Below are 24,075 nucleotides of genomic sequence, written 5' to 3'. Positions count from 1 at the left end.
GTAACAAGAAAGATATCACACATTTTATAAGGTATCACACATTAGACTATTGAATAAGATATGATCACATCTTGTTGGTGATAGAGGATTTAATAACTAATTATAAACAGAAAGTTCATAAAAATGGATAGTTTCAGGATGGCTAAGAGAAAATGAGGTCTGCAGTTGCTGGAGATCAGAGTCGAGTGCGGTGCTGGAAAAGCAAAGCATGTCATGCAGCATTCGAGGAGCAGGGGAATTAATGTTTTGGGCATAAGCCCTTCATCAGGAATGAGGCTTGTGGACTGGGGTGGCTGTGGGATAAATGGGAGGTGGGTGGGGCTGGGAATGTGAAAGGTAGATGAAGGTGGGGGGAAAGGTGATAGGTGGAAAGTAAGATGGCCAGGTCAAGAGGGCAGTACTGACTTGGAGGCTTGGGACTGGGATAAGGTGAGGGGAGGGGAAATGAGGAAACTGGTGAACTCCACATTGATCCCATGTGGTTGCAGGGTCCCAAGGCGAAAGATGAGGCGTTCTTCCTCCAGGCTTAGGGTGGTTAGAGTTTGGAAAATCCCCATTTTCAGGATGGAAAATTATAACTCAGTGTGCCAGCAGGATTATTGCTAGGGTCACAATCATTTTCAATATATCAATGACTTTGATGAGGAAAGGGAATATTTGATGTCAGGTTTGTGGCTAACACAAAAATAGGTTGGAAAGCAAGTGATGAGTAACAATTAAATGAGCAACAGTCTGAAGAGTGATATGGACACGGTAAGTGAGAGGGCAAAATATTGGCAGATGAATGTAATTTGGTGAAATTCTACCCTTTGGCAGGTAGAGTTCAGGAGCTGAATATTTTTAAATGAAGAAAGATGGCAAAAGGCTACAAAACAGAGACTTCTGGGAGTCCGTGTTCATGAATCCCAAAAAGCTAGAATCCAATTTATTGGGTAATACAGAGTGCAAAGGAATGTTAGCTTTTATTTCAAAGGGAATAGTATGTCAATGGAGGGATGATTTAATAAAACAATACAACGGACTAAGTAGATGACAGCAGGAATTCTGAAGTGAATTCATAGCAGGTATGACAAAAGCTGATCAGAAATGTGTGCAGGTGGAAGGATGATGTGGTAGTTAAAAGGCACATGATATTTGTTAAAGAGAACTACACACCTACCCTGTAATTTGCACACAAAGGTGATATTGGCAGGGACACTAAGCAAGGGAAACTAAGCACAAATGGCTAAAGTCAGTGAAAAGGTAGTGTCAGTCTTTATTTTTAACACTCTGGAAGTTCTCATTCAGATAGCAATGCAATAAAGAGAGAACTGTCTTTAAAATGGATAAGAGGAGCATGCCAGAAAGAAGGCGTGAATCAAATTGACTGAAGAGGTCAGCAGCCATAGATAGTTTCTGAACCTAGATTGAATGTCACAAGCAATTCAATTAACTAATTTTATCTGTCAAGCTGACTAGCATTGATTATAGTAAGTTCATATCCTGATAGTTTATAAATGGCAACCGTATCATGGGTATCATGAGAATGTTTAAATCTCATTGATTTGACACATTCAGATGCAAATGTCTGGAGTGGGATGCAAAGCAATTGTACCAGGAGGCCCACGTGTCAGTCAGAATTGCATTACCAAGACTGAATGGTCCCTTGGAGTAGACATGGAAATACATTGCTTTTCATACAAGCTCGCCAAGGTTGTCATAGATATGAGAGTATATGAGAGATGGGTGACACTATATGTGTCTCTAATTCCAGGAAGCTGGTGAGGATCTGATGCTGGTGTTTAATACATAGGTGTCGTGATGCCAAAGGAAGATGAGGCAACATAAACTGGATGGGTTGTGGTAGTGTTAGAGGGTAAAATCTTTGTTGATGACATAAGTGAGTAAGGACACTAATTCTTGAGGAGAACAGTAATTATCACACACTTGTGTGCATAGAAAAATCCAGATCAATGTCAGGCAGCATTAACTCAGACTGTGTCATGCATAAATATTACTCTCATCTATCACAGAGGTTGAGAAGCGAATGAACAATCAAGAAGGTTGTTAGGATGAAAATACCTCAGTGATCTACCAGCTCAAGAAATATCAAAGCATCAGTTTACTTCATGCTCCAGCTGTGCAGATACTCTTGTATCTTTGGGATTTTAAGTTTTTTCTTTAAAGTCAATTCATTGGATACAGGTTTCACTGGCAGAGCCAACATTTATTGCTGATGTTGATTTGTCCTTAAGAAAGAGTTATTCAACTACCTCCTTGACCCAGCTTAGTTCATTTTGCACTGAAATCCTCTACAACATTGTAATGGAGAGAGGTCCATGTTTTTGAGCCAGCAACTAAATGAATGACAATACATTTTAAAGTCTGAATGCTAAGTGGCCTGGAGGGAAATTTGCAGGTGTTAATGTTTCCATGCATCTGCTGCCCTTATCCATTTGTTATGATTTGGAAGTTGCTTTTGAATGAGCATTGTTGAATTTCTCCAGTACATCATCATGATGATACATACTGGTGTTTTTGTCTATTCATGGAGATGGGAATGAATGTTTGTGGATGCAATATAAATTAAGTCAGCTGCTTTGTCCTGGATGGTTTCATGCTTTGAGTATTATTGGGGAAGCATTCATCCAAATAAATGGTGAGAATTCAATCACACCCCTGACTTGTACATTATTTAAAATAAGAATTTTAGCATAGTCTGAAGGTCAGTTCTTCCCTGCAGCTCTGATATGTTTTTAAAGCCGAAATTTATATGCAATTCTAGAGTCAGGGTAAACAATGAAAGGAAAAAGGCCATTTGGCCCATCTCACCTACAAAAGTAAAACATCCAGCACCAGAAATTCTAATCCTATTTTTGTGCACCTGGTCCATAGCCTTCAAGATCTTGGCATCACAAATACACATCTAAATACATGGAATACTGAAGCTAGCCATTATAAGTTCTTAAGTTGCAGTTGGTTGTAAATTGGTTTCGCAAGAATAAAGAGATCAAAACTCTCCCCAATACCCCAAACATTAATTTACTTATGTTCTGTATAAATATATTAAATCTCCTGCACTTCTTTAGTTCAGTCCAATTACAATAAAAAACATTTTATTTGTATTACTAATGACTTGCTATAACATCATGCTATCTTTTGAGATTCATTGTGAGTCATATCCAAGTCCTCTATACCAAAGCATTCGGTAGATATTCCCAATGAAATGATGCTTCATTTCTCTAACTTTCTTACTGCCCACCCAACTAATCTATTTGTATCCCTTTGTTTTGGTGTTGGAGAGGTGTGGTAATCAAAGTGCCCAGGAGGTGGATTGAAACTTAGATATTGTAATAAAGGTTAGCCCATACAATTTATCTGTGTACCTCTGCTGTTTCAAAAACTGACAGCTAAACGGGGACAATGACTGATCCATGGAAGATGTAAATTTATTTTTCACTTATGGATCAAATGAAGTAGGAATTCACCTTCAAAGCAATATTACCATCCCACATCCCAGTTCCTAAGGTAACATCCCTCCATCCTAGGATTGGCATTCATCAAGGATTGTTGAATTGTCCTCCTGGGCCACTCACCACACCCAAGACAGTGATTTTAAACAAAAGGTCTACAAATATTTTTTTCGTCCAGGATTGTTGGCTTCTCCCACACTCAGAATTCAGTTCAAAGCAATGAAGCTTAATAAGTTAGACTTCCAAATCAAGCACCTTCATTCAGTCGATGAAAGATTTTCTTCCTGATGAGATAAGCATCTTGTGTTTAATAATGCTTTCTGTAATTTTCCCCACAATGTGCACCAACATTTCTGTCATCTTTGTTAAGAAAATACTTCAATTCAATGGAATTGTTGCAAAAGTTGCAAAAGTGCACGAATAATGGAAAAGGTGTTGAAACACAAACTTCTAATCTCTAGAGCATTTATTCAATATAGAAAACCAAATGTGTAATAGTCTGTAAAGAAAACAAATATTTCAAGAAGGGTTTATTAAATTAGGTGATTGCAGTGTGAAACTTATAGCTGTGATTTACAGCAACTCAGTGAGAAGCATTGTAATACATTTTAGCAAAAGCATATTTTGTACAGAATAAGCATGCAAGGCGTGCTGGTTTATCAACAGAAGTGTCACCATTAAAAGAGGAAAAAGACAATTGTGTACTCACTTGGGAAAATAATATAAAATGAATTTTGAAACAGGAAGAATATCTACTTTTCCATATTGCTACCAAAACTACGTTCTTGAAGATTCCGAACCATCCCTCATCCCCAACACCACCATTCTCTCACCCTCTCTCCACAAACCCCTCAATGTCAAAGGGGCACATTTTTAGGGACGTGTTTTGTGAAATCAATGCAAGTAATCGATTTTGGATATGTAATGGTGCCAGGTTTCAGCACTGATATTTTTGGACAGATAAAGCAATTTTCAAATCAAAATTCCACACAATAAAAAATTCAAGGAAAAGGAAGGGAACTAAAGATTATAACATTTCAATAAATATGGGTTTCTCACGATTTTCAATTCCCATGAAATGAAAGTCAGGGGAGATGTATAAAATCGCCCAAAATATCGGTTCAACTTCAAAACTACTCTTCCATTGTTTGTTTATGTAAAATTGGTGCTGGGAAAATGTAAAATTGGTGCTTACTGGCTGACCTAATGGAATTACCACTCATTACCTTTATGACAAATTAATTATCTTCTAAAATATCTGTACAGCATCAAAAATTTTCAAAGTTTTTTTTGGAAGCCTATCATGTTCCTCTTTGTATTGTTTTCTTTCTTCAGAAGAATAATATAACATTTTGGAGCAAAAATGCAAATAAGTAGACCAAAGCTGGATGCCAAAATAGCAAATACTTCAACCGCCACAGCATATTTCCCTGGCGAACTTATGTACGCTGGAATGAAAGTTATCCAAACTGCGCAAAAGATAAGCATGCTAAACGTTATGTGTTTCGCTTCGTTGAAGTTGTCTGGAAGTTGTCGCGCTAGAAAAGCTACCACAAAACATATGCAGGATAGAAATCCAATATAACCGAGCACACAATAGAAGGCTAATGAAGAACCTACATCGCATTCAAACACAATTATCTCATTAGAGTGACTAGTATTTTTCAATGGATAAGGTGGAAATACAATTAACCAGGCAGTGCATATTGCACATTGTACCAGCGTAAGGATGTAAACCATCAGCTGTTGTTGTCTTGGTCCAAACCACTTCATCATATTATTGCTGGGAAATGTTGCTTTGAATGCCATCACCACGACAATTGTTTTACTCAATACACAAGAAATGCAAAGAACAAAACTAATACCAAATGCTACGTGGCAGAGCATACAAGACCAAACTAAGGGTTCACCAATGAATGTAATTGAAGACAGAAAACAAAGTGTCAGGGCAAAAAGAAGAAGGAAGCTTAACTCGGAGTTATTAGCTTTAACAATCGGAGTATGTCTATGGATGTAAAATATTATGAACACCCCGACAGTGGTGGAAGCTCCCAATAATGCCAGTGTCATCAGAATGATTCCCATTGTCTCAAAAAAGGAAAGAAACTCAATTTGCTTTGGAATGCACTGATCCCGTCTTTCATTAGATTTGAGTTCCAATGGACATTTTATGCAATGAACTGAATCTGAAAAGACAAACAACACAAGACTTGTTCATTATACGATGAATCGTAACACCCTTGCTGTAATTCAGTCGTCAAACCTATGCATTCATTCCTTTGGTATGGATAATGATGTTTTCTTACCAGTTGTGTTACTAATTTCACCTTGTGCACATTGTATGCAATCAAAGCAGCAAATAGGGTGCCCTTCTCTTCCTGCTTTCCTTGTTCCTTGATGACAGCTTTCAGAGCAAACTGCTTTAGGAATCTGATGAGGAAGGTGAATACAATGGTGGAGAAATATTAATAATGCCATATAGCAAATGTACAGCATTCAGTCTAATGTACAGGGAGAAAGCTACTCATATTTTATTTATTTGGACAGTATTTTTTAAAATAATTTTGCAGTGTGACTACATTATATCTAGTTTAAAACTATTTGAAAGTGCTTGGGATAGATTTTAAGTTACAGAAGCAGATCATTTTTAGTGAGATCAGATTCACATTATAGCCTGTGGAGTTGCTTCATATATTGTTTAAGAAAACGTAATAAATAGGATAAAAAATATTTGTACTAATTCTGTTTAATGGCTAAAATGAAACCCAGATTCAGCAGTAAAAATGATTTTCTTAATTGATTCATGCAATGGGGCCGTCACTGCCCAGCCAGCATTTATTTATTATCCTTTGACCTGCCTTCTTGAGCTGTTGCAAAACTTTTACTGTACTTAGACCCATAACATCAGAAGGGAGTAAGATCCTGGATTTTCCTTCACTCAAGGAAGTGAAGGAACAGGCGTACACATGCAAATCAAGAATGGGGAGTGACTGTGTGGCAAAATTGCAGGTTGCCATGTTCCAATGTACTTGCTGCCAATGTTCTTCTGAATGACAATGGTTACGGGATTGGGAGGTACAGTCTGAGGAGCATTGTTGAATTTCTGTCATGTATTTTGTAGATGCTGCTACTGAACTTTGCTTGTAGGGAGGTGGGGTGAATGGTTGTGAATCTGGTGCCAAACAACAGGGCTGTTTTTTTTCCACCAGGTGGTTTTAAGCTGCTTGAGAACCATTGGATCTGCACATATCCGGGAAAGTTGGAGTATTCCATCACAGTACTGTGTCTTATAGGTGGTGGTTAAGTTTTGAAAAGTCCACAGGTGAGTTACTTGCTGCAGGTTTCCTCATTGCTGACCTGCTTTTCAGTCCACATAACTTATATGACTAGTCCAGTTCAGTTTCTAGTCAATAGTAACAGCTAGGATATTGATAGTCAGGAAATCACTGATGCTGATGCCAATCAATATCATATAGAAATTACTAGACCCTCCATTGTTGGTGATAGTCATTGCTTGGCACTTGGGTGGCAAAAATGTGTTTGCAAATAAGATGAATATACCCATAATGTCCCTTGATATCAAACTAATGAATCCATTGCTCTCTGAACAATTTTTTCAAACCTATTCAGCTACATTTCAGTATGTTTTGGTGTTTACATCTTTGTTCATTAATTTAAAATATAGTGACATTTATTAACTCTTGCTCTTAAACTGAAATTGTTTACTTTTTATCAATTTTAACTACATCAGTTATGTGTAAAATCTGGTGTTGAAGTGAGTGCATATAAAATATTTTTCACATCTTATGGGATTGATCAAGCCAAGTGATCTTTGAATGGTGAGCAGAAATTTTCCATACAAGAATGCCTGTTAGGTTGCAACTTTACTCAATATCAGGAAATGGGCAGCAGTGGTTGCGCTGCCTATTTGATGCAACCACCAGTTTGCTTTTCCGTATCAAATAAGTGAACTTGAAATTAAAAATCAGTTAGCACTTAAAATGGAAATTTCAGCATAAATCTTACCGACTTCTGACTGCCACTCCAAACAATTGCCTCTTCTGTTATCGAAAATTCTGCTCCCGAACGTGCTGATCCATCATAGTGCCCAATATTTACAATGTCAATATCACCAAGGGCATTTGGTTGCCAGTTTACAATGTCATATGTTGCGACAGGATCTCCATTTTCATCAAAATAAACCTTTTCACCAATCTTGTTTACGAAATTCACTGTTCGCATGTAATACAATAACTTTAAATGAAATAAAATGGGAATACATTTATACTAATTTTAAATGTTCAACTGTGAATTCTGCCATAATACATATTTATGTAAATATAGTCATGAAACTGCGTTAAATGTTCCTCACCTGCCATGGTTGAAAGTTTGAAAGATTTGCACAACTCCCATTGGAGAAAGGTCCTCCCCCAGTTTTACATGACACCATATTGTGAAGTGCATGAGCTATCGCATAAGTAGCTTTGTACACATTGTAAGTCACTCTGTACTGCCACACATCAGTAAATTCATTTTGGACATTCTGTAAATGTTCTCTCCCTGTGCATTCCTTAAGCTCTGGTTCAGTTTCTCGAGGACTTATTTTGATTCCACCACTCAGACTGCAGCCAAAGCAACTTTCCCAAAACTTTTTCACCAAGAGATTCCCTGGATACAACGATGGATGGACTTTCATTAGGAACTCCCTCAACCCTGGTATAATGACTTTGCGAATTGCAATTCCAATTGTACCAGAAGCAATCTTTTTACTTTCCTCTGGAGGAAGAAGCAACGTGGAAACCCATGATTCACTTCCAATCCATTGTATGCCGCTAACATTTTGTCTATTCATTTCTTTTAGAAGAACACCCATATTTGATTCACCCACAAAAGCAATGACAACTTTTGTCGAAGATGATTTTATGGTGTCAATTGTTTTCAGTAACTTATCTCGCGACTGTGTTTTATGAAATGACTCGGAAAAAGCTATGCAAACACCTAATTGTTGGACTGCTTCTTCAAATGCGTGCATTCCAAAGTTTCCATAGTCATCATCACTCTTAACTGTCCCAATCCAGGTCCATCCGAAATGTTTCACCAACTGGGCTAATGCTCTAGCCTGATAGTAATCACTCGGTATTGTTCGAAAAAATGATGGATATTCCTTTCTATTGCTCAGGCACGCACAAGTAGAAAAATAGCTAACCTGTTAAAAAATAGTGGCAACATTTGCATTTTGACTACAACTTGTGGTTGTTTCTGATATCAAGGTATAGATATTGTTTGAATAGAGCAAAGCTTTGAAACTTGCGACATGCTTATGGGATTGGTCTATCTTAAACGCATAATAAACTACTTATTTAATAATGGCTGGATTGATTACTCATAAGTAAAGTTAACTCATGATAGTACATGATAGAAACAGCAAAATATTGACAAGTTGATGCACTAAAGCAAACCACTGTTCGGCACTTGTGGCGCAGTGGGAACACACCAACCTGTGGATCAAAGGCTATCTCACCTTTCCCAGAAGTTGCGATAGCATCATTGGACAGGTTGATCAAAAAATCAAGTAAAACTCTGATACAGTAAATTCGTTAGTTTAATTACTTATGAAGTGGTTCATTTAGTATGTATACAATCTCTTATGATGAAAGGGTGAAGGTGGAGCAGTGCTGATGTCACTATGACAAACTGTGAAAAGTAAATTAAGGGAATACATCTAGAATAGAAAGACAGCCCCAGTAATGGTGATCATGAAACTATGTCACATCAAGCCTACACGTGACTCCATGTAATGTGATTCACTTTTAACCATTGCTCACAGATGATCTAGAAACCAGTTCGGCTCAAGTTTAACTGGGGACTGGAAGCAAACATTGATTTTGTCAGCACTCTGTATCTCATGAAAGAATAAGAATGAACTAAATTTGTCAATCTTTCGTAAGCATTTTTGAAAGTTTCCTTTATCATATTTTACGTCGTTTTATCAACAGATTTCTGAAATGAGATGTTCAAAACAGAATCATCTCAATGATAATAATCAACTGGTTATGATGCTGTAACTATGCCAAGCCAAAAGAAATCAATTGTAATTGTACGGGACACTCAGACAATCCTAATAGAACATTTTATTGCAAATGTAAATGAAGATCCTGGTATGTTTTGAATCAGCAAAAAAGTTCCAAACTTTGCAAATATGGATTAAATGACACATACAACATTGTATACCATTCAACCAAAATTTGTTTACTCTGCACAAACAATTTATTAATGCCAGTTCTTACCATAGGTATTCTGAAGGTACTGATGGAAGGTGCTATTGCTAAAGACTGCGTGGATCCAGAATCAGCAACAATTGCAGAAACAATGGAGGAGTTTTTGCAGTTACCAGTGGAAGTGTTTACCTCAGGGCTGTTTAGAAACTCCAAAGCTGCTTTTAATGATAACTGGGGCAAATTACAAGAATCGTATATGTGATATCCCAGAGTAACCCCAGGAAGCAGCGTTGTATCATTGTTTATTTCCTCAATTGCAAAAATCATTGCCATGGCAAAACGGAAAGGTCTGAACTGAAAGCTGCGGAGAAGATGTAGAAACAAGACTTTTTATAAAAACATAGAAAGTCGCAATATTAGAGGGAACCACAGCGTAGCTGTTCTTTGATATAATTTCACATAGTAGTAATACCATTGTCTCCAAACTGGAAACTATACCCCAATGGAGAGCCTTAAGTTCAAAATCTGACTTGACATTCAGCAAAGCCATGAGAATGTACCCAATTTCAAATAAAATATTAAGGAGATACCTAGATCCAATAGAAATATTTAGAAGAAAAGCAGGAGATCTCTCAAAATGATTTAACTGATAATTATTATTCATTCTAATGGAGCAATTAATAGCACCCACCAACCTGAGGCATTTTGCTGGCTCCAATTGATGGCTGAACGAGAGGTCCGGATACTTAACGTGGTAATGCACTCCAAAAATTCCACCCAACATGATATCTCCATCTTTGGACAAGCCAAGTAGATCAAACCTACCCCAACGTTTGCAAACCTGATCATTACTGGACCGTGCTAGGGCAACAGCAGAAATTATTACTAAAATGGAGAAAGAATGCATTTTGTCAGTGCGAGAAACTGTCCATGGCTCAGTAGGGTGACTCTTTTATAAGCTCTTGCTACCTCTATGAAAATTGTGTTCATGTGTGCCTAACTAATTGTAATCTCTGCTGAATATCAACATATTATTTGACGAATCCCTTAAGAAAACACATCACCAGTTTAGTCAACTTGAGACTCAAAGGTAATTTACTGCAATTGACACCTGTGCACCTTCAATCCAATTACAGATTGAAAGCACTGGAACCATATGGAAAATCAGGCAGAATCTGCATAGAGAAACACTGTCAATATTTGAATTCAACGAATCCTCAGAAATACTAAAGTAGTCTTCCAGTAGCAAATAGAGTGGATATTTAGGTCCACAATATGTCAAGTTACTTAAGGTTCAGGTCCTGGAATTGCTAGCAATGGGAATGGCCCCAGTATCCAACTTTAGGTGTCCGCATAATGTGTGGAACAATGTTAGTTCTGACTGAATCATTGTTCATTGCGTATCTCGCAAATGTGCAAATGTGCTAAAGATTGCAATTTCTTTAATTGAAAAGTGTCTGCTATATTTCAAATAATTTAGAAGGACAAGAGGTCTCAAACACTTTCATGGCAGGTTAAGCAAGCTGTATAATGTTGCGACTATGCAGTGGCTTCATGAGTATTATGTTTCATGGACAGGATGCGGTCTCAGCCCAGAAATACCTCCTGGACAGTACACAATATCATGCTTGAATTTCAGTGCCCGATAGCTTGACAATGTTGTCCTTGCTGATGAAACACCGATTGCACTACTGGAAGCACCAAAGGCACATACACTAAACACAACCAACTTCATCATCAAGGACAAAATGGTCAAGCTAGTGTACCTAAGCCTTACCACCCACTTCACAAACCTACAGACAAACCAATGGAACACCCATGAGATCTCTGATATCAGCGTTCATAGCAGAGGCAGTAATGCAGAGACTCGAACAAACAGCTCTGCCTCCCATCCAACTCAAACTTTGGGTCAGTCACTTGGATGATACCTTTGTCATCATTAAATGAAACAACTTACAAGAAAGCTTCAATACCATCCATAATATCCTTACTGGCATAAAATTCATGAAAGAGGAGGAAAACAATGACAAACTGCCATTCCTAGATGTCGCAATAGAGCAAATAGTCAACTTCAAACCAGCATCTGCAGGAAAATAACGCATATGGATCAAATACTGAACTACAGAAGCAATCATCCCAACACCCATAAATGAAGCTGCATTCAAACATTATTTCAATTAGCCACCACACACTGCAGCACAAAGGAATTATGAAGAGCAGAGGAAAATCTGCTCAACACCATATTCAAAAAGTACAGGTACCCAATGAACACAGTCCGCCAATTTCTCAGCAACAAACCCAAACAAGCAGACAAAGCACACCCAGAAACCCTAGCCACTCTCCCCTACATCAAAGGCATCTTGAAAATGACTGCCAGACTACTCAGATCTCTTGGCATCATGGTAGCCCACACACCCACCCACACACCCACCAGCAGCTAATGAACTTAAAATATCTGACACAGACAACAAGCAAAATGAACATTGTTTACAAAATACCGTGCAAGAACTGCAATAAACACTACATTGGACAAACAGGCAGAAAACTAACGCGCAGGATACATGAACATCAACTAACCACAAAAAGACATGACCCACTATCACTACTATCCTTACTTACAGATGAGGAAGGACACCACTTTGTTGATTGGGACAACACATGCATCCTAGGACAAGCCAAACAGAGACATGTACAAAAATTCCTAGAAGCATGGCATTCCAACTGGAACTCAATCAACAAACACATTGATTTGGATCCCATCCACCACCCTCTGAGCAAAAGAACAGAAAATTACATCAACACAGGAAATAACATCACCAACCCAAGGAAACCTAAGCACATAAATAGAAAGCAGGACATAACACCAGCACTTCACCAAAGGTTCTCTGATGATGTTACCCAGTATGGTGATGAAACACCTGAAAATGAACTTTCAAGCTCAGTGAGCAAACTTACATCTGTATTTGTATTTTCTTAAGGTGTTTGATAAGGTTTCATACATTAGACTACTTAGTAAGATAAGAGCCTGTGTTGTTAGTGATAGTACATGAGCATGGATAGAAGATTGAATAACAAACAAAAGGCAAAGAGTTCAGACAAGTAAGTATTTTCAAAATGTCAACCTGTAGTGTGCCAATGTGTTCAATACCAGCACCATAATTATTTGCATTAAAGTAATGACTTGGGATGAGGACATCAAAGTAGGTTTGGGGATGACACAAAAATGGGTTCAATATCATGTGGTGAGGATGACGCAAAGAGTCTGCAGAGGGATATGGACAGCTTAAGTGAGTTAGCAAAAATTTGGCAGATGGAATAATGTAGGGAAATGTCAGGTCACGCACATTCACCATTTAAATAATATTCAGTTCTTCTGTTCTTCTTGCCAAAGACTGCAGAAAGGGATTTGAGAGTGCTCGTTCATGAATCACAAACAGCTCACATCCAAGTTTAGAGTTTACTACAGAAGGCAAGAGGAATATGGGAGCCTTATCTGAAGAAAGAGCAACTAATATCAGAAGCGTGCAGAGAACATTCATCTGGCAATATCAAGTAGGGAGGTGTTGCCTTATGAGTAGAGGTTGAGTAGATTAGGACTATACTCATTGGAAATATAAAAGAATGACAAGAGACCTTATTGAAATATAAAAGATGTTTTGGGATCTTCACTGAGTTGGTGTGGAAAGGTTACTTCCCTTTTGTGCGAGGGTCCAGGAGAAGAATAAAAGTTTTTAGAATAAGAGGTCACACACTTAAGACCGAGAAGAGGAGGAATTTCTTCTCAGAGAATTGTGAATCTGTGGAATTCTTTCCCATAGAGATCTGTTGAGGTTGTGTCAATCAGTCCATTCAAAATCTTCCATCAATGAGGAAATCAAATGTTTGGTGAAAAGGCAGGAAAGTGGAGATGAGATTATAAAATAAGCCATGATCTCATTAAATGCTGAGGCAGAATCAATGAGCCAAATGACTTAGTTCCGGTCTTCTATCATATGGCCTTATTGGCTTAATTTCAATTACTTCAGAAGCAAAAGCATGACTCTAAAGCTTCCAAGAAAACCATGCATAGTGTCATAGAGGTGTACAGCACAGAAATAGATCTTTCAATCCACCAGATATCCAAAATACATGTAATTGCATTTGCCAACATTTGGCCAATATTCCTCTAAACCGTTCCTGTTCATTTTCCCATCCAGATGCCTTGTCAATGTTGTAATTTTACCAGCACTTCCTCACCACCATATTGCCACTTAGGTCCTTTTAAATATTCCCCTCTCACCTTAAAATTATGCTCTCCAGGCAGCAGCGATTGAGTGAATCTTTCGAGGAATATAAGGATAGAGGAGTGCACTTAAATGGCAAATCAGGAGGCAAAATGGGACATGAGATAACTTTGGAAAATAGGGTTAAGGCAAATCCAAAAAGGTTTTACAATTATATTAAGGACAAATAGTAACTAGGGAGAGAACAGGGCCCCTTAAAGATCAACGAGGCCACCTACATATGGAACCACAGGAGATGCGTGAGACTAATTGAGTATTTTGCAGAAGTGTTTACTCAAAAGACTTGATTGATTGATTTATTTTTTGCCATGTGTATCAAAGTACAGTGTAAAGCTTTGTATATGAGAAGAACAGGCAGGTCATAGTAAGCAAGGATGGACAGATCAGAAAGACTTAGACAGGCTGGTTACATTGCATAGAGTGTTCACTTGGCCAGAATTTTTACACATTTAGAATTTAAGTTAGAAGTGTAGAAATGTTATAAGAAATGTTAGAGTTAGATCTTCTGTAGAGAGCTTGCAAGGAGTCATAAAGTGTGGACACCATCTTGGATAGGGAAGGTAGAGATCTTGGGGAAATAAATAGTGTTATCTTGAAAAGTGCCCATACTACAGAGGAGAGGTGCTGAAAGCCTTAAAATGCATAAAGTTGGATACATCCCCAAGACTGAATCAGGTATACTCTGGAACTTTGTAAGAAGCTAGGGAAGTAATTTCTGGGCACTTGCTGAGATACTGGTGTCATCAATAGTCACAGGTGAGGTGTCGAAAGACTGGAGGTTGGCTAAATTCATGCCATTATTTAAGAAACCGCACATTGGATAGGCCACTTTTGGAATACTGCATTCAATTATGGTCTCCCTGCTATAGGGAAGCTGCTATTAAATGTGAAACAGTTCAGAAAAAAATCAACAAGAATGTTACCAGGATTGGAGGGTTTGAGCTAAAGGAGACGCTGATTAGGCTGATGCCATTTTCCCTGGTGCGCCAGAGGCTGAGAGGGGACCTTCAAGAGGTTTATAAAATTATGAGGGACATGGATGCAGTTAGTAGTCAAGGTCTTTTACCTGTGCCAAAATGCAAAGAGCAATAATTAAATAAATTTAACCAACAATGTACAAAATAGAATAGCAGACAGCACTGATAAAGCAAATATGGCAGGATTTATTCTCCTTTTGGGAAAGAATGCACAGTCAATCACCAAATTGATCTTTATCATGATCAAGGATGAGTGGGAAAGAGCGCCCTCCTTCCAATGGAGAGATATCAATGGAACACAGGCAGATGGATAGTACTTCATTAAACAGCTGCACAAAGAGTGAGTGGCTGATGCCAGGATTACACCCATTACAGGCCCAGGATGACCATTGGCCCAAGAATAGCTGAGTGATGCTGGGGGAGAAGGGGCTAGTGGGGAAGTGAGCAGCAAGGCCAGCAGCAAGTGAAGGGGGAAGGATGGAATCGTGGAATGTGAACAGAACCTCTCACTGTATATCCCCATCCACATTCTTTCAAATGCTACAATAAAACTTTTCAGTTTAATTGGTGAAACAATTGTGTTTCATTGGACATAATGGTAATACGCTGCTCTGAAATAGCAGTCTCCAACAGATATTCAATAATTTGGATTGGAATGTAAACTCATAACCTTCTAAGTCACAGCTGACAGTATGAAAAAACAGATAACCTGTTCACTCTTTCATAAGAACATAGGAACTAGGAGCAGGAGTAGACCATCTGGCCCTTTGAGCCTGCTCCGCCATTCAATAAGATCATGGCTGATCTTTTCATGGACTCAGCTCCACTTACCCGTCCTCTCACTGTATCCCGTCATGCCTTTATTGTTCAAAAAATATCTTAGCTTTAAAAGCATTTACTGAAGTCATGGGAACTACTTCACTCAGCAGGGAATTCCATAGATTTACGACCCTCTGGGTGAAGATGTTCCTTCTCAATTTAGTTCTAAATCTGCTCCCACTAATCTTGAGGCTTTGCCCTCTTGTCCTAGTTTCACATGCCAGTGGAAATATCCTCTCTACTTCTATCTTATCTTTACCCTTCATAATTGTATATGCTTCTATAAGATCCCCCTGCATTCTTCTAAGTTTCAATGAATATAATCCCAGTCAGCTCAGTCTCTCCTCATAAGCTAACTCCTCAACTCCGGAATCAATCTACTGATACTCCTCTGCACACACTCTAGTGCCAGTACATCATTTCTCAAGGAGGAAGAGTAAAACTGCATGTAGTACTCCAGGTGTGACCTCACCATCACTCTGTACAGCTGCAACATAACCTCCCTGCTGTTAAACTCAAACCCTTTTGCAATGAAGGACAAAATTCCATTTGCCTTCCTAATTACCTGTTGTACCTGCAGACCAACCTTCTGTGATTCATGCACGAGGACACCCAGGTCCCCCTGCAAAGCAGCATGCTGCAAATTTTTACCATTCAAGTTATAACCCATTTTACCTCTATGAAGATAGATGACTTCATATTTATTAACATTGTATTCCACCTAGCCGAACTTTGCCTTACTCACTTAAAATATCGATGTTCCTCTGCAAAATTTCACAGTCCTCTGCACACTTTGCTCTTCCACTCATCTTAGTGTCATCTACAAACTTTGACACACTTCTTGTGGTCCCCAACTCCAAATCGTCGATATAAATTGTGAATAACTGCGGCCCCAACACCAATCCCTGAGGCACACCACTAGTTACTGATTGTGGGCCAGAATAGCACTGATTTGTCCTCAAGCTTTGCTTCCTATTAATCAACCAATCCTCTATCCATGCTAATACTTTACTCATAGCGCTATGCATCTTTACCTTATGCAGCAGCCTCTTGTGTAGCACTTTGTCAAAGGCCGTTTGGCAATCTAGTTACACCATATCTACTGGATCCCTCTTGCCCACCTTGTTTGCAATATCTTCATCGAATTCCAAAAGATTAGTTAAGCATGACCTGCCCTTCATGAACTCATGCTGTGTCTGCTCAACGGGGCAATTTCTATCCAGATACCTTGCTATTTCTCCCATGATAATAGACATCTTCCCCACTGCAGAATTTAAACTAACTCATCTGTAATTTCTCACCTTTTGTCTATCTCCCTTTGGAAAAAGTGATATCACACTTGCTGTTTTCCAATCTGCTGGAACTGTCCCAGAGTCCAGCGAACTTTGGAAAATTATGACGAGTGCGCTTGCTATTTCTCCCACCATCTCTTTTAGTACCTTGGGATGCAATCCATCAGGGTGAGGATAAACAAATGGTTTAGAAATGCATGTGAAATCGAAGCCAAAGATGAAAAATCGTGAAACAAGTTATGTTGAAAATATTGCAGGCAAGAGAAAAGGTTTGGAAAGAGTTGACTGTGTAGGTCAGCAGCCATGGAATACTTGGTGAACCTGGAATGAATGTGCTGGAAAAAACATTATCCACACAGCACAAAAGATAACCATGATAAAGGTGATGCGTTTGGCTTCATTGAAGTTGTTTGAAAGTTGTCAAGCTAGTAAAGCGACCACAAAACACACAGAAGACAGAAATCCAATATAAGCCAGTACACAATAAAAAGCTATTGGTGAACCTACATTTCATTCAAAAACAATTATTTCACTGGGGTGGTACGGTGGCTCAGTGGTTAGCACTGCTACCTCACAGCACTGGGGTCCCAGGTTCGATTCCAGTCCTTGGGTGACTGTCTGTGTGGCAGTTGTATATTCTCCCTGTGTCTGTGTGGGTTTCTTCCCACAGTTCAAAGATTTGCAAGTCAGGTGAATTGGCCAAGCTAAATTGCCCATAGTGTTAGGTCAGGGGAAATGGGTCTGGGTTGGTTACTCTTTGGAGGGTCAATGAGGACTGGTTGGGCCAAAGGGCCTGTTTTCACACTGTAGGGAATCTAATCTTCAAAGGATAAGACTGAACATATTACACATTGCACCAGTGTAAGGACACACACAGATAGATGCCATTGTGTGAGTACAAACCACCTCATCATGTTATTGCTGGGATGCACTGCTTTAAATGCCATTACCACAACAAGTGTTTTACTGAAAACGCATGAAATACAAAGAACAAAAACAACACCAAATGCTGTGTGATGCAGTTGACAAGACCAGGTGGAAGGTTCTCCAAGGAATGTGATTGAACTCAGAAAACACAGAGTTAATGCACAAAAAAGCAAAAAACTCAACTCAGAATTGTTGGCTTTGACAATTGGAGTATTTCTGTGAATGTAAAACAAAACAAATATTTTGATTGTGATGGAGGCTCTAAGGAATGCCAGTGTCATCAAAATAATCCTCATCAGATTGCCAAAAGACAAAACTCAATGTCCTTTAAGACACATTCATCTTGTCTCCAGTTCGACCGATATCCCCATGAACATTTTATGCAATCCAACAAATCTTAACAGAAGGAAATAAAAGTGTATTGGACAATGAATCTAGTCAAAAAGAACACTGCTGTGTTTATACTAAATAATTCAATTCTGAACACTTCTGTCAGTAAGATTTTCCCTACATTCTATTCTTCATTTATTCTGAAATATTCTGCAAACTGTGATTCAGGCAAAACTGCAAAGATGTCTTAAAATACTGAAAATTATCTCTCAGCAAGCAATTATATCAGTCAATCTTTCTTGTTGGTCCTTACCAGTGATGTTGCTAATTTCACCGTTAGTGCATTTTATGCAGTCAAAGCAGCAAAGAGATTGCCCTTTCCTTGTTGGAGCAAATTGCTGTTGGAACCAAAAGGAGGATAAGTGAAATTCTTTATTTGCTATGTTCTACTGAACATTCCACCTTTCTGAGTGAAAGTGGGAAAGCAGAATATTGGTGACTCTTTAGCATTTCAGGTGGTAACTTTATTATAATGTATACATTTTAAACTTGAGATATATTAATATTTGAAAAATGTGATGCTGGAAAAACACAGCATCCGAGGAGCAGGAGAATCGACATTTTGGGCATAAGCCCTTCTTCAGGAATGAGGCTGATGTGCCAAGCGGGCTGAGATAAAAGGTAGGGGGGAGGGAATTTGGGGGAGGGGCTCTGGGAATACGATGGGTGGAAGTTGGTGAGGGTGAGGGTGATAGGTCGGAGAGGGGGTGGGGGCGGAGAGGTCGGGAAGAAGATTGCAGGTCAAGAGGGCGGTGCTGAATCCGGGGGTTGGCATTGAGATAAGGTGGGGGGAGGGGAAATGAGGAAGCTGGAGAAATCTACATTCATCCCCTGTGGTTGGAAGGTTCCTAGGCGGAAGATGAGGCGCTCTTCCTCCAGGCGCCGTGTGGTCAGGGTCTGGCAATGGAGGAGGCCAAGGACCTGCATGTCCTTGGCGGAGTGGGAGGGGGAGTTAAAGTGTTCAGCCACAGGGTGGTTGGGTTGGTTGGTGCGGGTGTCCCAGAGTTGTTCCTTGAAACGTTCTGCAAGTAGGCGGCCTGTCTTCCCAATGTAGAGAAAACCACATCAGGTGCAGCGGATACAGTAAATGATGTGTGTGTGGAGGTGCAGGTGAATTTGCATGGATATGGAAGGATCCATTGGGGCCTTGGAGGGAGGTGAGGGGGGAGGTGTGGACGCAAGTTTTGCACTTCTTGTGGTTGCAGGGGAAGGTGCCTGGAGTGGAGGTTGGGTTGGTGGGGGGTGTGGACCTGACCAAGGAGTCGCTGAGGGAGTGGTCTCTCCGGAACACTGATAGGGGTGGGGAGGGAAATCCCTGGTGATGGGGTCTGTTTGGAGGTGGCAGAAATGATGGAGGATGATACGATGTATCCGGAGGTTGGTGGGGTGGAAGGTGAGGACCAGTGGGGTTCTGTCCTGGTTGCGATTGGAGGGGCGGGGTTCAAGGGCAGAGGTGCGGGAAGTGGAGGAGATGCAGTGGAGAGCATCGTTGACCATGTCGGAGGGGAAATTGTGGTCTTTGAAGAAGGATGCCATTTGGGTAGTTTGGTAGTGGAATTGGTCCTCCTGGGAGCAGATGTGGCAGACGCGAAGGAATTGGGAATATGGGATGGCATTTTTACAGGGGGCAGGGTGGGTGGAGGTGTAATCTAGGTAGCTGTGGGAGTCGGTTGGTTTGTACTAAATGTCTGTGTTGAGTCGGTCACCTGAGATAGAAATGGAGAGGTCTAAGAAGGGAAGGGAGGAGTCTAAGATGGTCCTAGAAAATTTGAGGTCGGGGTGGAACGTGCTAGTAAAGTGGATGAACTGTTCAACCTCCTTGCGGGAGCACGAGGTAGCGCCAATACAATCGTCGATGTAGCGGAGGAAAAGGTGGGGGATGGGGCCAGTGTAGCTGCGGAAGATGGACTGTTCCACATATCCGATGAAGGGGCAGACATAGATGGGGCCCGTGTGGGTACCCATGGCTACTCCTTTGATTTGGAGGAAGTGGGAGGATTGGAAGGAGAAGTTGTTAAGAGTGAGGACCAGTTCAGTCAGTCAAAGGATGGTGTCAGTGGAAGGGTACTGGTTGAGTTGGTGGGAGAGAAAGAAGTGGAGGGCTTGGAGGCCTTTGTGATGGGGGATGGAAGTGTATAGGGACTGGATGTCCATCGTGAAGATAAGGTGTTGGGGGCCGGGGAAGTGAAAATCTTGGAGGAGGTGGAGGGCGTGGATGGTGTCCCGAACGTAGGTGGGGAGTTCTTGGACTCCCCACTTGGAGACAGGACAGTGTTGAGGTATGCAGAGATGAGTTCGGTGGGGCAGGAACAGGCTGAGACAATGGGTTGGCCGGGGCAGTTGGGTTTATGGAGTTTGGGCAGGAGGTAGAAACGGGCGGTGCGGGTTTGTGGGACTATGAGGTTGGAGGCGGTGGATGGGAGATCTCCTGAGGTGATGAGGTTATGGATGGTCTGGGAGATGATGGTTTGGTGGTGGGAGGTGGGGTCATGATCAAGGGGGCAGTAGGAGGAGGTGTCCGCGAGTTGGCGTCTAGCTTCAGCGGTTTAACGATCGGTGCGCCAAACTACCACTGCACCTCCCTTGTCTGCCGGTTTGATGGTGAGGTTGGGGTTGGAGCGGAGGGAGTGGAGGGCTGCACATTGTGAGGCTGAGAGGTTGGAGTGGGTGAGAGGGATGGACAGGTTGAAGCGGTCAATGTCGCTGTGGCAGTCGGATATGTAGAGATCGAGGGCAGGTAAGAGGCCAGCGTGGGGTGTCCAGGTGGATGTTTTCTCCATATATTAATATTTGTTAAGCAAAGTTACTGAGGGATATGGACCAAAGGTATGAATACGAAGATAGACCACAAATCAGCCAAGATCTCAGTAAATGGTGCAACAGGAGCTGAAGAGTTTACTCCTGTTCCTAAGTCTCAGTACTGTAGTACCGAGGAACTGAATATTTTGGGAGAGTTGACTTGATTTGATATCTGAGAACCACTGAAGACTTGCAAAAGCTAAATTCTGTTTAACGAGCCTTATTAAAACTTTTGAGATCATAAAATTGATTATAAATGATCAAAAAAACTAGTGAAACATTCACATTTTTGAGTATAATTTTATGATATATTGGAGAGAAAGTTTCCAACAATAATGTAAGGATATTGTTAGCCAAAATCTCAAGTGCCATGCAAAATTGACTACAGCATCTTATGCAGCCTTACACAGAATGCAGTCAAGAGTCACGAGACCTATATTGGAGCTGCACGATTATCTTAAGAAGAGGCATTATATAAACTCTGTTTGCATTTCATGTCATATAGAAAGGTGGGATGAATTTGCAAAATGTACTATAAAAGTTTTAAAATAATTTTGATGGTACCAAGTGAAATATCATCTGCTGGTACGCAGCAGAGGAACTTCAACCCTGTTCCTGAATAAACATGGCATAAAAATCTATAATCAGAAATGCTGGCCATATAACTGGTCAAAAGTTTGTCAGGCCATCAATCACAATGCACCAATTTGGTTCACCTGAACAAGTTTGCAAGTCTTTTTTCAAACCCTATCAACCCTTTCGTCCACAGAAAAAAAAGTTGAATTTACAAACCAATTGATGGGAAAATAAATGGAAATGAATGCGTAATACTCTCAGCATTGTAAATCTTATATAAATACATTAAGTGTGGCAGATATTGAGCCTGTCAGCATCAATGAAGAGTGGAATTGAGTTGAATTTTTAATCAAATCTGACTCTCCTTCAAAGTTTTCTCCTGCATTTCATGAAGAGTTAATTTTTAACTTGCCTGATGTTTTGGAACATTTTATACATCTCCGTTGATATTCATTTAATAGCAATTGAAAATCACGTATGAATAAATATGGATTGAAGTCACTTTTACCTTTATCCACATGCCCTGAATTTCATCACTGGGTGGAATTTTGATTTGAAACTTGGCCTGTTCAAGTATGCAAAATAGGTTACTCACATTGATTTAACAAAACACATGAAAAGAAAAGCTACCTTCATTTGACATGGAGGGAACTGGTGGCGAGAGGCTAGGGTAATGTTGGTGAGCAAAGTGAGCACTTAGAATTATTGAGTGCATCATTTAGGGGCAGAATGGAAAATTGGATTATTGGCTTGTTTCAGAATTAGTTCTATATCCATCTCCCAAGGAGAATATAAATAATTTGCTTATTCCTTTCTTGATGGAGACTTCTCTGCAATAATAATTTGCTAACCAGCGAGTCTTGCATGCTTATTTAATTAATATAAACCATATGTCTTAGCTAAAATATATTAGTTATCTTCTCATTGAGGTGCTGTATTCCACTGGTATGTTTTAAGTTGACAACTCATTCTGGAAATGGTTGTTTTTCATGCAGACTATCATATACTTCACGCATAGTTTTCTACCTTGATTGATTGAAACCAATCGAAATTACAAATTGGTGTTTCAACATATTTACCCATTATTTGTACACATTAGCTACAGAATGTTCAGGAATATTAATCCTTTGCTTTCCAAATAAAGGTTACAAAAATGTTGATCTTCATTGTGGACAACATTACTGAAACCATTATCAAACATTAGATGATTAGATACCTGATCAGGAATAATATTCTTCATGGAGTGATTGGAGGTGTTTGATTTGGAAGTCTTACTTATCTATCTTACTCACTTCCTTTGAACTGAATTGTGATGTCTTGTCGGCTGTTAGAGCAGCTGCTTTGCATCTGTCTGATCAATGAGTTGCACACTTGGATACCCATCATATGGTTGCTGTTTATGAACTACAAGGATGCGATTCTGTTATAATTAATAATCGTCACTTTGACAGATCAAAATAGGTAATAGAATTGCTTGTGACATTCAGTCCAGGTTCAGCAACTATATTATGGCTACTGACCTCCATAGTCAACTCCATCCAAACTTTCTTTCTGACTGGCTCCACTTGTCCAATATAAAGATAAATCTCCGTATTGCATTTCCATTTGAAGGAAGATAACCAGAATGATATTGTTATTACTGGGCTAGATATTGGGGAATATAACATAAAAAATAGCAGTTTGGGTTTACAGGCAAAGTTACAAAGTTAAAATTACAGAATCATAGCACCCTAGAATTTTACAGCACAGAGGAAGGCCATTCCACTCATCCTGTTTGCACCGACTCCTAGAATTCTTTCCAGCTATTCCCATTCCCATGTTCTGTCACTGCCACTGACATCAAGGCAGCAACTGTCCATGATTGGCATCCAGGAGTCCGAACAAAATTAAAATCAATGTGAATCGGTAGGGGATTTCTCCATGCTTGATGTGTTATGTATTACAAATGAAGATAATTGCAGTGTTAGATATCAGGAGATCACTGCAGAAATTGCATTGGGTTGTGTCCTTGACCCAATCATCCTCACCTACTTTACCATTTACCATTCCTCCATAAGAAGTCTAGAAGTGGGAGCGTTCTCTGGTGATTGCACAATGCACAGCACTGTATGCAACTCATCACACACTAAAACACCTTAAGGTGAAATGCTGCAAGACCTGAACAACATGAAGAACACAGAACACAGAACACAGACATAGAGTATGGAACAATACAGGCCCTTCAGCCATTGATGTTGTGCTGACCTTTTATCCTACTCTAAGATCAAACTAATCTACATCCCCTTCATTTTAATATCATCCATGTGCCTATTCAAGAGTCACTTAAATGTCCGTAATGTATC

The 24,075-nt window shown here is 39.8% G+C and overlaps 1 protein-coding gene across 1 annotated transcript; it reads right to left on the bottom strand.

Moving 5' to 3' along the window:
* Positions 1 to 4,730: 4,730 nt before the first annotated feature.
* On the bottom strand, positions 4,731 to 10,024 carry LOC140478602 (extracellular calcium-sensing receptor-like). The gene is made up of 6 exons (XM_072571821.1): positions 9,740 to 10,024; positions 7,825 to 8,658; positions 7,479 to 7,706; positions 6,810 to 6,812; positions 5,759 to 5,882; positions 4,731 to 5,638 (listed from the first exon to the last, which is right to left on the bottom strand). Exons 1-6 carry the CDS (start codon positions 10,001 to 10,003, stop codon positions 4,731 to 4,733), a joined length of 2,361 nt encoding a protein of 786 aa, XP_072427922.1. The 5' UTR covers positions 10,004 to 10,024.
* Between the last annotated feature and the right edge of the window lie 14,051 nt (positions 10,025 to 24,075).

Source organism: Chiloscyllium punctatum, chromosome 6 (assembly GCF_047496795.1).
Source record: "Chiloscyllium punctatum isolate Juve2018m chromosome 6, sChiPun1.3, whole genome shotgun sequence".
Classification (NCBI taxonomy): Eukaryota; Metazoa; Chordata; class Chondrichthyes; order Orectolobiformes; family Hemiscylliidae; genus Chiloscyllium; species Chiloscyllium punctatum.
Note: the sequence above shows the minus strand (reverse complement) of the source record. Positions and strands in the feature narration are given on the sequence as shown.

Excerpts from the sequence above, each read along its gene's own strand:
- LOC140478602 (XM_072571821.1), bottom strand. The coding sequence starts at position 10,003 with ATGGCAATGATTTTTGCAATTGAGGAAATAAACAATGATACAACGCTG. Across the intron at positions 7,707-7,824 it reads CAAACTTTCAACCATGGCAG|TTATTGTATTACATGCGAAC; the intron begins GTGAGGAACATT and ends TTTCATTTAAAG. Across the intron at positions 5,639-5,758 it reads TGAAATTAGTAACACAACTG|ATTCAGTTCATTGCATAAAA; the intron begins GTAAGAAAACAT and ends TTGTCTTTTCAG.